Genomic DNA, 13063 nt, shown 5'->3' on the forward strand with positions numbered 1-13063 from the left:
TATTAATATCACAAAATATGGGATTCGTGATAATGATCATAACAGGGAAAGAAGGATTTACTGTAGTGCATAGGGTATAATTCAGTGAAGCAATATTTATAACTACATATCAAATAACATCGCATCCACACAATTTTTATACTCTATATATCAACTTGCACAAATAAGAGGAAACATTTTCTTTCTGGGTCTGGTTTACTTCTCTTAGCATAATGACCTCCAATTTCATCCTTTTTTGTTTTTTGAAATGTCATGATTTCCCTTTTTGTGGCAAATGTTCCATTGTATATATGTACATCACATTTTCTTTATCCAGCCTTGGTTGATGGGCATCTAGGTAGCATCCATATCTTTGCTATTATGAATCGGGCTGCTATACATACAGGAGTGCAGGTATCTCCTGGATGTGCTGACTTCACTTCCAAGGAGAGGGATGGCTGGGTCATATGGTGGATCCACTTTCAGCTTTCTGAGGAATCGTCATACTGTTTTCCATAATGCTTCTACTAATTTGCATTCCCACCAACAATATACTAGGGTACGCTTTCCTGTCCGCCACTAATTTAAGATAACTGCGCTGGATTAAGTTATTCCACTCTAGGTCATGTTCGGGTTCCACTTTCACTCCTCAACATTCACACGTTTTTCACAGGCTTCTTCTCCTATTAGTTCACCTAGTCCTGAAGTCATCTTGCTCAGTCAACCATCCTCATAACAGGATTTGTTGACGAGTCCTGGGTCCTCTGCAAGGCTTCATGAGTTCAGTTACTCCTCCTGCTAGAGGAGAATAGAGTTCACAAGCAGCTTCCACACTCTTTATTTATTTATTTATCTTTATTTATTTATTTTTGGACAGGCAGAGTGGACAGTGAGAGTGAGAGAGAGAGAGAGAGAAAGGTCTTCCTTTGCCGTTGGTTCACCCTCCAATGGCCGCCGTGGCCGGCGCACCGCGCTGATCCGAAGGCAGGAGCCAGCTGCTTCTCCTGGTCTCCCCATGGGGTGCAGGGCCCAAGCACCTGGGCCATCCTCCACTGCACTCCCGGGCCACAGCAGAGAGCTGGCCTGGAAGAGGGGCAACCGGGCCAGAATCCGGCGCCCCGACCGGGACTAGAACCCGGTGTGCTGACGCCGCAAGGCGGAGGATTAGCCTAGTGAGCCGCGGCGCCGGCCCAACTTCCACACTTTCTAAAGGCACCAAACTCATCTTGTTTTATCAATTTTGTCCCAACTTCAGGCAGACTACAGTAGACAACATCTCTCAGAGCTTCCTGCGCAAAATTGCTGGTTCCCACTGCTCCAATGCCATGTTCTGCTGCTACCTGTTCACGCTTCTCTGTGAATTTATGCATGGAGAGCAGAGCAGCTCCCATGTGCAGCGCATGACGGTGCCCGCTCCCAGTCGCCAGGGCAGAGGCAGGCAGGGAGCAGCTGGCACTGAGACCCGCAGCAGGCTGCAGGCCGGGCCCGCACGCTCCGTGCCATGTTTGCAGGTGCCAAGGGTCGCCAGGCTGCGACTGGGCTACCTGACAGGCAGGAAAGACTGGGCAGGGTGTTGCCCATTTCTTAAATAGATTGTTTTGTTGTTGTTGAGTTTCTTAAGCTCCTTATATATTCTGAATATTAATCCTTTATCAGATACATACTGTGCAAATGTTTTCTCTCCCATTCTGTGGGAAATAAATTATTTCTAATCCAAGAAATTATTCATGGATATATTGCAAGAGCTTACAATGCAATTTGCATTTATGATTTAATATAGACAGGCATTCAGAGGCAGGCTCTGTCTTTGTCCATCTGTTGCCTGTTGGATGTTCTGACCATTCCCTGTGAAATCCTCCATCCAGCAGAGGTGCTACTCACCACCTGCCACCCACCACCACCACCACCACCCGCCACTCACCACGCCTGAGAGTAGACGGAGTTCCTAGAATTTTTCCTTTCCTCTCACTCCTAAGTCCTTCTTTTTTGACCGCTATACTTTTCCAAACTCTGTATTCATTTACCTTCTTGAATTTTGATTTTTAAAGTCAGCCTTGTAGTGAGGATTTAATAGTATTATATAAAAGATCTGATTGAAAAAATGCTAAAAGGGAAATGGCAGTGTCATGAAAGAAAATGGGTAAAATTTCTCCTTTTCTCTATTTTCCAAAAGTTCTATTTTTAAAGGTATTTTGAGTAAGATTTCATTTATTATTAAAATATTGTTAAAAGTAACTTGACTTTAAATTATAGAAATTATTTTATTTTAGTAATAAGGGCTAAGAGTCCAGCTAAAGCCCTTATTAACTAATTCATTACCCCCTGGAGGTAAACACATAGGGAAGAGGAGAGAGAAGGACAAGGGTATTTTCAGTTTTTACTTTATTCCATTCGGCATAATATGATATAAAAATATTAAAGACGTCTATCACAAAAACTAAAATATTTAATTGTAGACATGATGATGTAGATAAAATGAGATATACATGAAAAAGCTCTTAGAGAATTAAATGTACTGTACATGTTTCTTTTATTTTAAATATTAGTAGTTCACATATCACCATAAAGGTCAGTCCAAAGACACCCTATATCCAAAGACACAAACCCCTCATTCAGTAACTAAAAGGGCTTGGTAAAGGCAATGCAATATTACAATAATTGATACAAAGTACACTACTCCTAATCATAAGAGCTGAGCTCAAGTAGTTGTTTTAGCTCCTACTGGTTGCATGACCAGAAGCTACTTATCTGAACATTCTAAGTGTCAATTTCTTCCATGTGTGAAATGGAGATAATACAACCTGGCCTTCTTCCAGTGAATATTAACTGAAATCATGCATGTGCACATATTATGAAAAGTATAAGCCAAGGTGAGAATGCAGAGAGAAAACTTCAAAGTTTAATCAGATTTTCTGGGCTGAAGTCACCTAAGAGAAACACACGGATTTTCTGTCATTCTTCTAAATAATCTCGCAGGTGCTCTGAAACCCATGAGAACAGGCCCCGGGGGCGGGGGGGGGCCTGCATCCTGCAATACAGGGAGGAAGAGCACAGTCGATTGCTGAAGACTTTCTTCTGCACTGGAAAACCACAAAGGAGGGCAACCATTCCAGCTGACAGGTGTGGCGACAGCTGTCAGATCTGGCATATATTAGCTGCCCAAGAAGAGTTTGGTAATTTTATATCATAAAATTATATCATATATTATATCATAAAATTAGAGATTTGTGCCCGACAGGTCACAGTTCTGATTTCCTTTTTTTTAAGATTTTATTTATTTATTTGAAAGTCAGAGTTACACAGAGAGAAGAAAGGCAGAGAGAGAGAGAGGACTTCCTTCCGTTGGTTCACTCCCCAATTGGCCGCACTGCGCTGATCCGAAGCCAGGAGCCAGGTGCCTATCCTGGTCTCCCATGGGGTGCAGGGCCCAAGCACTTGGGCCATCCTCCACTGCACTCCCGGGCCACAGCAGAGAGCTGGCCTGGAAGAGGGGCAACCAGGACAGAATCCAGCGCCCCGACCAGGACTAGAACCCATGTGCCGGCACCGCAGGCAGAGGATTAGCCTAGTGAGCCACAGCGCTGGCCTACAGGGATTCTAACACGGCTTTAACTCTCCCTGAATCACACGTCTCCCATTCATTATTTTCTTACTATGCTATATTTAATCCAATACATAGGACTACTATGTTTGTCCTTTAGATATAGGAAAACCATGATGATATGCAGATGGGAGCAAAGTCCAGACAGATGGGTGCTTGGTTTATCCAGGGACATAAACACATCATCGGGAAGATGTCCCTGGAAAATTGTGTTTGGCCTAATACCCCGCAGAGTATGTTCTATTGTAAGTGGGTGGAAAGGATTTTTTTAAGAAAGCTTTTATTTAATAAATTTCATAGGCACAGCTTTTGGAATATAGCGGTTCTTTCCCCATTCCTGCCCTCCCACCCTGACGCCCATCCCTCCTCCTACTCCCTCTCCCATCCCATTCTTCATTAAGATTCATTTTTAATTATCTTTATATACAGAAGACCGACTCTACACTAAGTAAAGATTTCAACAGTTTGCACCCACACAGATACACAAAGCATTAAGTACTGTTTGAAGACTAATTTTACCGTTAATTCACATAGTAAAACACATTAAGGACAGAGGTCCTACATGGGGAGCAAGTGCACAGTGACTCCTGTTGTTGGTTTAACAATGACACTCTTATTTATGACATCAGTGATCACCAGAGGCTCTTGTCATGAGCTGTCAAGTCTATGGGAGCCTTTTGAGTCCACCAACTCCAACATTATTTAGACAGGGCCATAAGCAAAGTGGAAGTTCTTTCCTCCCTTCAGAGAAAGGTACCTCCTTCTTCGATGGTCCCTTCTTGAAAATGATAGTTCAATTGGTTATTTGGGTATGGGTTGAGAGTCCCAAGAGATATCACTGGTCTGTTTTTAAAGAGAATGGGTAATCGCGTCTGTCATTTGTTTTGTCTTTTGCTTTGTTTTGTTCTTCTCTAATGGAGATCTGCAACTAAAGTTCCCTGGACAATAGAGAACTAGGGAACACCACCTGCAGGTGTTTCTCCTCTAAGTAAATGCTGACTAAATCTTTAAAGGATGTGGCTTTCAACTGTGCCAAATTATTGGCTGGTCCCATCGATGCCAAGTTATAGTCATATAACAGCTATGGGTCCAGAGAGTCAAAATGCTATCCCAGCAAAATCGCAGAAGGGCAGTGTCCAGTGATCTACAAGGAGCCACTTCTTTTGAAACTCTGGATTCCTAAATTCTTTGAAAGCAAAAGCTGTGTTCTTATAAAAACATGACATTCTTTTGGCCACTGGGGGATGCCCTTTCAAATAATGAGCAACATACTTGGTATTATCATCTGGACAAAAACAATGTGTTTGCTTCTGGGAAAAGGAAAAAAAATGAAAATAAAGAGCACTTACTAGACACCTATTATTGAGCTGAAAAGAATAAACTTGCTTGACATTTTCACAGATTATCTCATTTAATTTGCACACTGATCCAATGAGGTAGGTACTGATATCCCCATTTTGTAAAGAGAAAACTGAGGCTTAGAAATGTAAAACAACTCACCCAGGTCACACAGAAGTCAAATGATTTGCCTGGATGACATAACTAGCTTGGATACAAATCCAGGTGCGGCTGACTCCAAAATCCATGTTCTCACCACACTACCAGGATGCCTCAGGAAGTTTGCCTGGGTGTTGTTTACACTTACGTCATCACTTTTGCCTCTTCGATGAAATCCTCTTCAGACATGGAGCCTTCGTTGATAGCTTTGATGGCCACCTGGATGTGTGCTCGCCATTTACCTAGATGGACTACCCCGAACTGACCGCTTCCAATCTTTTTGACGAAAGCCAATTCAGATGGATCTATCTCCCACTTTTCTAGAAAAGCAAACATCCATGTTACAATTGGTAAAAAAAAAAAAAAAAAAAAAAAAACTAGGAAGATGAAAACTGGAAAAAATTAGAAATTATATATCCTTATTTCACATAGGGGTTAAAAAATGTATAAATGAAATGATTGGAAAAGATTAATACTATTTTAACATTCTAATTATAGCTTCAATCTGTAATTCCGGAATTCAAGTTTTGAAACACAAACTTTACTTACTTGAAGAACATATGACTTATTTATTTATTTATTTTACAGGCAGAGTGGACAGTGAGAGAGAGAGAGACAGAGAGAAAGGTCTTCCTTTGCCGTTGGTTCACCCTCCAATGGCCGCTGTGGCCGGCGCGCTGCGGCTGGCGCACCACGCTTATCTGATGTCAGGAGCCAGGTACTTATCCTGGTCTCCCATGGGGTGCAGGACCCAAGCACTTGGGCCATCCTCCACTGCACTCCCGGGCCACAGCAGAGAGCTGGTCTGGAAGAGGGGCAACCGGAACAGAATCCAGCGCCCTGACTGGGACTAGAACCCGGTGTGCCGGCGCTGCAAGGCGGAGGATTAGCCTAGTGAGCCCTGGCACCGGCCCATATGACAAATTATGAATAACAGAATACATTCTCTTCTAAGATACCTATGATGAGGCTCTCTAAACTAAATCTACCAAAACTACGAAGACATGGAACCTAAAATATGTATGTCTCCAATCTGTTTTTGTCCTGGTGGGCAAACCTGCAATATTCCCTTGCCTTGTTTTGACTTCTTCTATTCTCCCTCTAACCCTTAAGGCTTTTCTGCCTTGGTGCAGCCTCTCCTTAGGGAAAAGTCTAATTCATTCATCTAATAAACATGTTCGAGGTTAGAATTCTAACAGATATCTAAAGGAATATTTGAAGTGAAATTTGTTAACATATATTACTCTTAAAAAGCAAATCAGAAAAAAAGAACTCTTCTTAAAACAACCTTCTTGAAAACTCTAAGGACCAAATCTTAATGGATTAGCCTGTCCTCTTCCTATATGAACAGCCACTGGGACTTTTAGAATAAAGTAAACTGAGAATAGGTCTTTGTAAAAATTAAGAGAGGGAATAGGAGAGGGAGGAGGAAAAAGGGTTGGAGCATAAGTGTAGCATGGTGTCACTGTATTCCTAAATCTGTATATATGAAATGCATGAAATCTGTATACCTTAAATAAAATTTTTAATAATAATGTATTTAAAAGAACTGTGAAGCCAATAGCTCCTTGTACCAACTGTGCAAAGTATTTAAAAGCAACATGGGAGAATATATTTATAATTTTGGAATTGGTATAAATTTATTCAACGGAATATACCATAAAGGAAAATATTGGTAAATTGTATTTAACAATTTTATCTTTTTATCAAAAGAACCCCATTAAAAGAAAGAAAAAGTAAGACATGCATAGGGAAAAGATATTTCTAAGACATATGATGAGCAAAACATTTCTATTCAGAATATGAATAAGCCAATTAGAAAAGACACGTATGCTTTTTTGATATGAAAATGTTGAACAGAATATGCTATCAGAAAAGAAACTCTCCAAATAGCAAGTAAGCCTATGAAAAGTGGATTAAAATAGTCATCTGGGAAGTGCAAATCTAAACCATTATGAGAAAATATTTTTTAAAGATTTATTTATCTATTTGAAAGGCAGAGTTACAAAGAGGCAGAGGCAGAAAGAGAGAGAGAGAGATCTTCTATCGGCTGGTTCACTCCCCAAATGGCTGCAACAGCCAGAGCTGCGCTAATCTGAAGCCAGGAGCCAGGAGCTTCTTCCAGGTCTCCCAACGTGGGCGCAGGGGCCCAAGCACTTGGACCATATTCTACTGCTTTCCAAGGCCATACATAGCAGAGAACTGGATCGGAAGTGGAGCAGCCAGGACTCTAACTGGTGCCCATATGGGATGCTGGCACTGCAGGTGGTGGATTTACCTGCTATGCCACAGCACCAGCCCCAAGAAAATATTTTTTTAAAAACCAAAATACTAAATACTGGCAAGAGCAAAAGTATGAAATGGAGCAAATGGAATCTTATGCATTGTTGATGGGTATGTAATTTGGTACAAGCTTTTTGGAAAACTGATCTGATCTATTAAATCTGAGCATGTGCAAACCTGATGAGCCAGCAATTCTACCCGTAAGTGTAAATCTATGATATGCGGGAAAATAAATGGACACCTAAATTCACCAAAGGACACATAGGAATGTTCATAATGATATTATTTGTAAGAGCCCAAAACCGTTAACAATCCAATGATCAGCTAAAGAAGCATGGGGAAATCAGTTATGGGAAAGTCATGTGACTTTCACACCACAACAGAAGTGAGCAAGCCACACTCTGCACCGTGAATGAAATTCTCAGAATAATGAGGACAGGAAGAAGCCAGACTCTGAAGAGTGTGCCAGGTCTGATTCCATTCATAGATCAGTCAAAACCAGGCAAAACAAATCAAGTTGTAGACTTACGAACTGTGTACTGTTGTGTATGTTAAAGTTGGTAAATCTACTTTTAAGAAATTAAAGATAACCATGTATAACTTAAATAAATTGCTAGCGGTGGGCCTTTTTATTACATATGATATCTATGGGACAAAGGGATGATCTACACATCCATTACACCCTGAAATCATGTAAGCCAATGAGACTGAATCTTGGTCACTTGTCACACAGATAATTTATTACCCTTTTTCTTCAGCATATACTGAGTCCCACTAATGAGAGCTGTTTAAGGAAATAACATGACACCAAGTTAGAAAATCGATTCTTTCAACTCGCAGTTTTGCAAAACCACATTTGTGTAGGATGTGGTTTGGATGAAACACTGTGCAAGTTTACTTGGAAAAAGAAAAAGGTGAAAAGGTTCCTTTTAGCAGTTCTTTTCAGTAGACTCTCTTGGCAAGCCATCATCGCCCAGCCACCCTTGTGGCCAGAAAGCAACACCACAAACATCCAAATAAAAAGAATTGCAATTTATGAAAAGGGTTCAGAATAAGGCTGATAATAAATAGGGAAATTTGAAATAAAACTGAAATGTTTCTTCTAAGACTGAAACTGCCCTTATGAAATGCATCTGTTTAGGCATCAACGATGGGGATTTAAACTTTGAAAAGAAATGTATCTAGAGATAGACATTTCCAAAGGGCTGAAAAGTTAAACAATCTTTAGGGAACTTAGGAAAATGCTTCTCTGGATCTGCGGGTTTCCTCAGTTGGGTGTGCACACCTTACCATAGCTAAAGCCAGCTGTGGCCGGTAAACAGTTGTCCATCAGACCAACTGGGGAGCGGAGACGGGTCATGAGACCTGGGAAGAAAGAGAAATCAGTATTTCAAAGCTAGCTATTAATACAGGAGGAATAAACACATATACTAGAAGCTAGTACCATTCTTCAAATAATTAGACAAAATAATTTATTTTACAAGTTAGCCTATTTGCTCATTTTTCCCATTTGAAAACCATTGTTTTAGAAAAAATATAGGTTCATTGGACTCAATTTAAAGACTCTAAGAGAGTAGAAAGATGGCCAGAAGGATCTTTCATAAAATCTTAATATACAGAGATACTTTAAATGATGTGTTGGGGCCAACACTGTGGCACAGCAGGTAAACGCCGTGGCCTGAAGCACCAGCATCCCATATGGGCACTGGTTCTGGTCCCGGCTGCTCCTCTTCTGATCTAGCTCTCTGCTGTGGCCTGGGAAAGCAGAGGAAGTATAGTCCAAGTGCTTGGGCCCCTGCACCCATGTGGGAGACCCGGAGGAGGCTCCTGGCTCCTGGCTTTGGATCGGCTCTGGGGAGTGAACCAATGGATGGAAGACCGACCTCTCTCTGTTTCTACCTCTCTCTGTAACTCTGTCTTTCAAATAAATAAAATGAATCTTAAAAAAGTAAAATAAAATAAAGGGGCTGGTGCTGTGGCGTAACAGGTAAAGCTGCCGCCTGCAGTGCCAGCATCCCATATGGGTACCGGTTCAAGTCCCGGCTGTTCCATTTCTGATCCAGCTCTCTACTATGGCCTGGGAAATCAGTAGAAGATGGCCCAAGTCTTTGGGCCCCTGCACCCATTTGGGAGACCCAGAGGAAGCTCCTGGCTTCCAATCGGCACAGCTCCAGCCACTGCAGCCAATTGAGGAGTGAATCAGCAGATAGAAGACCTCTCTCTCTCTCTCTCTCTCTCTCTGCCTCTCCTTCTCTCTGTGTGTATCTCTGACTTTCAAATAAATTAATTAATTTTAAAGAATAATGTGGGGGAAGTGGGATTAAAAGAAAAATTAACTTTGGTGCACAAAAAAATAAAATTGATACATAGGATTTTTATAAACCACATTTTCCATAAACCATTACACATTGTGATCAGTTTGGTGAACATCTTTGCAAAAATCTCTACATGCATAATCAAAAGCATATGTGCACCCAATACACTTTACAAAAATGTAAATGTGTTCTTATAAGCTTTTTATGTGAAGCATGTCACTGATATATGTTAAGGACTTCAATAATTGAACTTAAGATTATTTCCAAGATTTTCCTATTATAAAGTATACTTTACATTCTTGACCATAACATTTGGGTGTACCTCGCAAATTCTCACTTTAAACTGATAGGCCTTAGGACAAGAAGACAGCTAGGCTGCTGTTGTTGGCAAGGGGCCATCTCACAAAGACCACAAGGAAGCTCCCTCCAGGCAGATGGAACAGCGTGCACAAAGGTTAGAAGACAGAAACAAGGTTGGCCGGTATAAGAAAAGAAGCACGTATTATATGCCTACTGTGTCTAAGACACTACTCCGGGTAAATCTCAAAGAGCTCAGCAGATCCAGGACTGGTCAGACAAGGCTGAGAGACAGAGGGCTCTGTCTCAATGAAGACAGGTAGAGAGGCCACTTCAATGGAAAGAAATAGGTGTGATGCTCTGGGACAGAAAGAGTACCTAACACACGGCTGAATCCAGTTTTCTGGCAGCTGCTATGAGTCTGACAGGTGGGGACAACCGAGGAGGGGAACGAGTGGAGGACATTCCAGGCAGAGGCGGGAGCATGAGCGGATACTGCGGCGTGGACAGCACAATGGTGGGTTCTTGAGCAGAACTCAGGAGGTAGCAGAGACAAGAAATCATCACTGAAAGACGGGCAGCATTCTGGTTACGACAGGCCCTGTAAGCCAGGCTAGGGAGCATTACTTTTTTTTTTTTTTTTTTTTTTTTTTTTTTGACAGGCAGAGTGGACAGTGAGAGAGAGAGAGAGAGAGAAAGGTCTTCCTTCCATTGGTTCACCCCCAAAATGGCTGCTACAGCCAAGAGCCAGGTCTCCCATGCGGGTGCAGGGCCCAAGCACTTGGGCCATCCTCCACTGCACTCCCGGGCCACAGCAGAGAGCTGGACTGGAAGAAGGGCAACTGGGACGGAATCCGGTGCCCCAACCGGGACTAGAACCCCGGGATGCCGGCACCGCAGGAGGAGGATTAGCCTAGTGAGCCCGGCGCCAGCCGAGCATTACATCCTGCAGATGACCCAGACCTATTGAAAGATCCCAAAGAGGAGCTGACACAGTGGTGTAGCGGGCTAAGCCTCCACCCACAGTGCCGGCAACCCACAGGGGTGCTGGTTCATGTCCCGGCTGCTCCTCTGCTGGATCTGAAGAGGAGCAGCTGGGACATGAACCAGCTCTCTGCTAACGTACCTGGGAAAGCAGTGGAAGATGACCCAAGTGCTTGGGCCCCAGCTCCCAAGTGGGAGACCCAGAAGAAGCTCCTGGCTTCAGATAAAACCAGCTCCAGCCGTCGCAGCCATTGTGAACCAGTGGATGAAAGCCCTTTCTCTCTGTCTCTCCCTCTCTCTGCGACTCTGTCTCTCAAATAAATAAATACAATCTTAAAAAAAAAAAAAAGAAAGAAAGAAAGAAAAAAGAAAGAGAAAGAAAAAGAGAAGGAAGGATCTATAATAACTAATCTGAAGTTAGGTATTAAGTAGAACACAAGCATCTTTTTAACTTCAATACTTACTTTTATTTCAAAGGCAGAGAGATGGAGAGGGAGACAGAAACAGACATATTGAGATCATTCACCCGCTGTTTCACTCCCAATTGCCGGCTGAAACCAGGAGCCCGGAGCCCAGTCCAGGTCTCTCAGGTGGCTGGCAGGGACCCAAGTACTTGAGCTGTCACCTGCTGCCTCCCAGAGTGCTCAGCAGCAGACTGGAACAGAAGCACGGCCGAGACGGAAACCCTGGCTCCTCAACGTGGGATGCATGCGTTCCAAGCCTGGTCTTAACCTCTGTGCCTAAAGGTCTCTCCTCTGCCAGCTCTGAAGTTATTACTTGCGGAATGGTTCTTCTGGGACTTGAGGGACGTACGGCTGATGGCTTGGTGGTCTATTGCTCTCTGACAGAATGAAACCTGTCACTCTCTTTGCATTGCTCCTTTTTCTGGGAAGACAATGAATTACCATGTGCTAAACTGACCAGGGGTTAGAAAGGAGGCAGGATGGCCAGGATTCCAATTCGGTCTCAACACTGGACCCTCCAAATGTCCTCCCATGATGTGGGTAGCCTCTGCCTGACGGATATGGGACAGCTGAGCAGAGCCTCTGGAGCCAGTGGGTTCGAGGCCTGAGATTTCTGTGGGTTAAAGTCTCGCCATAGAAACCTATTAGCTGTGTGGTCTTGAGAACGTTACCTCCAGGTGTTTCCTCGTCTGTATCATGGAGACACGGACAGCTCCTACCTCATTGGATCATACTGGAGATTAAATAAATACACGTGAAAGCCCTCAGAATGGGGCCCGACCTAGAACATGTCTTTAACAGATGTCCGTTCTTTCTGGGTCCCTGCCTTCTCGTCTACCTTCCTTCTTTCGGATTTCTTTCCTACTCTCTTTTCTCTTTAACAAAACAGCCATGTGGTTCCACTTTTCCAATCCCTGGTTTTCAATATGTGCTTCATTGACCCAGTTTTCTCATTTCAAAATCATCTTTATGGTATTTAACCCATTATAAGGATAATTTATGGGCATTATAATTAAAAAATTCAAACCCTAAAGTGTCCCTTATCCCCAGCCTTGATCCACAAAGGTAAACACTAGCAGTTTACAGTCTACTATAACCATATTCACTTAAAAGTTACTAAACGTCAAGGCCAGCTCTGTGGCACAGCAGGTTAAGCCACTGTCTGCAGTGCCAGCATCCCACATGGGTGCCAGTTCAAGTCCTGGCTGCTCCACTTCTGACCCAGCTCCTAATGCATCTGCGAAAGCAGCAGAAGATGGCCCAAGTGCTTGGGCCCCTGCACCTTTGTGGAAGACCTGGAAGAAGCTCCTGGTCCCTCATCAGCCCAGCCCTGGCTGTTGCAGCCATTTGAAGAGTGAACCAGTGGATGGAAGACCCCCCCCCTCCCTCTCTCTCACTCTCTCTCTTTCTCTCTCCCTTTACCTATGTGTAACTTTATCTGCTTTTCAAATAAATAAGTCTTTTTAAAAAGTAATTGTTACATAGTTTTCCTGTGCACGCATAAGTATTTTTTTTATAAAAATGGGACTGTGATCTGACTTCTCTGTACTTTCTCCCTTTACTTAATAACTTCTCACTCATGTCTTTCATTGTCAGCACATTCTGATCCCTTTCTTTATTTCTTATCCTCACTATGTAACCGC

The 13063-nt window shown here is 42.8% G+C and overlaps 1 protein-coding gene across 2 annotated transcripts in view; it reads right to left on the reverse strand.

Annotated features, from left to right (window-relative positions):
• The window catches only part of TXK (TXK tyrosine kinase), a 78302-nt gene that overhangs the window by 22214 nt on the left and 43025 nt on the right, over positions 1–13063 (reverse strand). For both annotated transcript variants that reach the window (XM_051842510.2, XM_002709422.5), the window contains 2 exons: positions 8651–8725; positions 5226–5397 (listed from right to left, as the gene is read on the reverse strand). In XM_051842510.2, coding sequence (XP_051698470.2) covers positions 5226–5397; positions 8651–8725 — 247 coding nt within the window. The remainder of the gene's footprint in view (positions 1–5225; positions 5398–8650; positions 8726–13063) is intronic.

This window comes from Oryctolagus cuniculus, chromosome 2, assembly GCF_964237555.1.
Source record: "Oryctolagus cuniculus chromosome 2, mOryCun1.1, whole genome shotgun sequence".
Taxonomy (NCBI): domain Eukaryota; kingdom Metazoa; phylum Chordata; class Mammalia; order Lagomorpha; family Leporidae; genus Oryctolagus; species Oryctolagus cuniculus.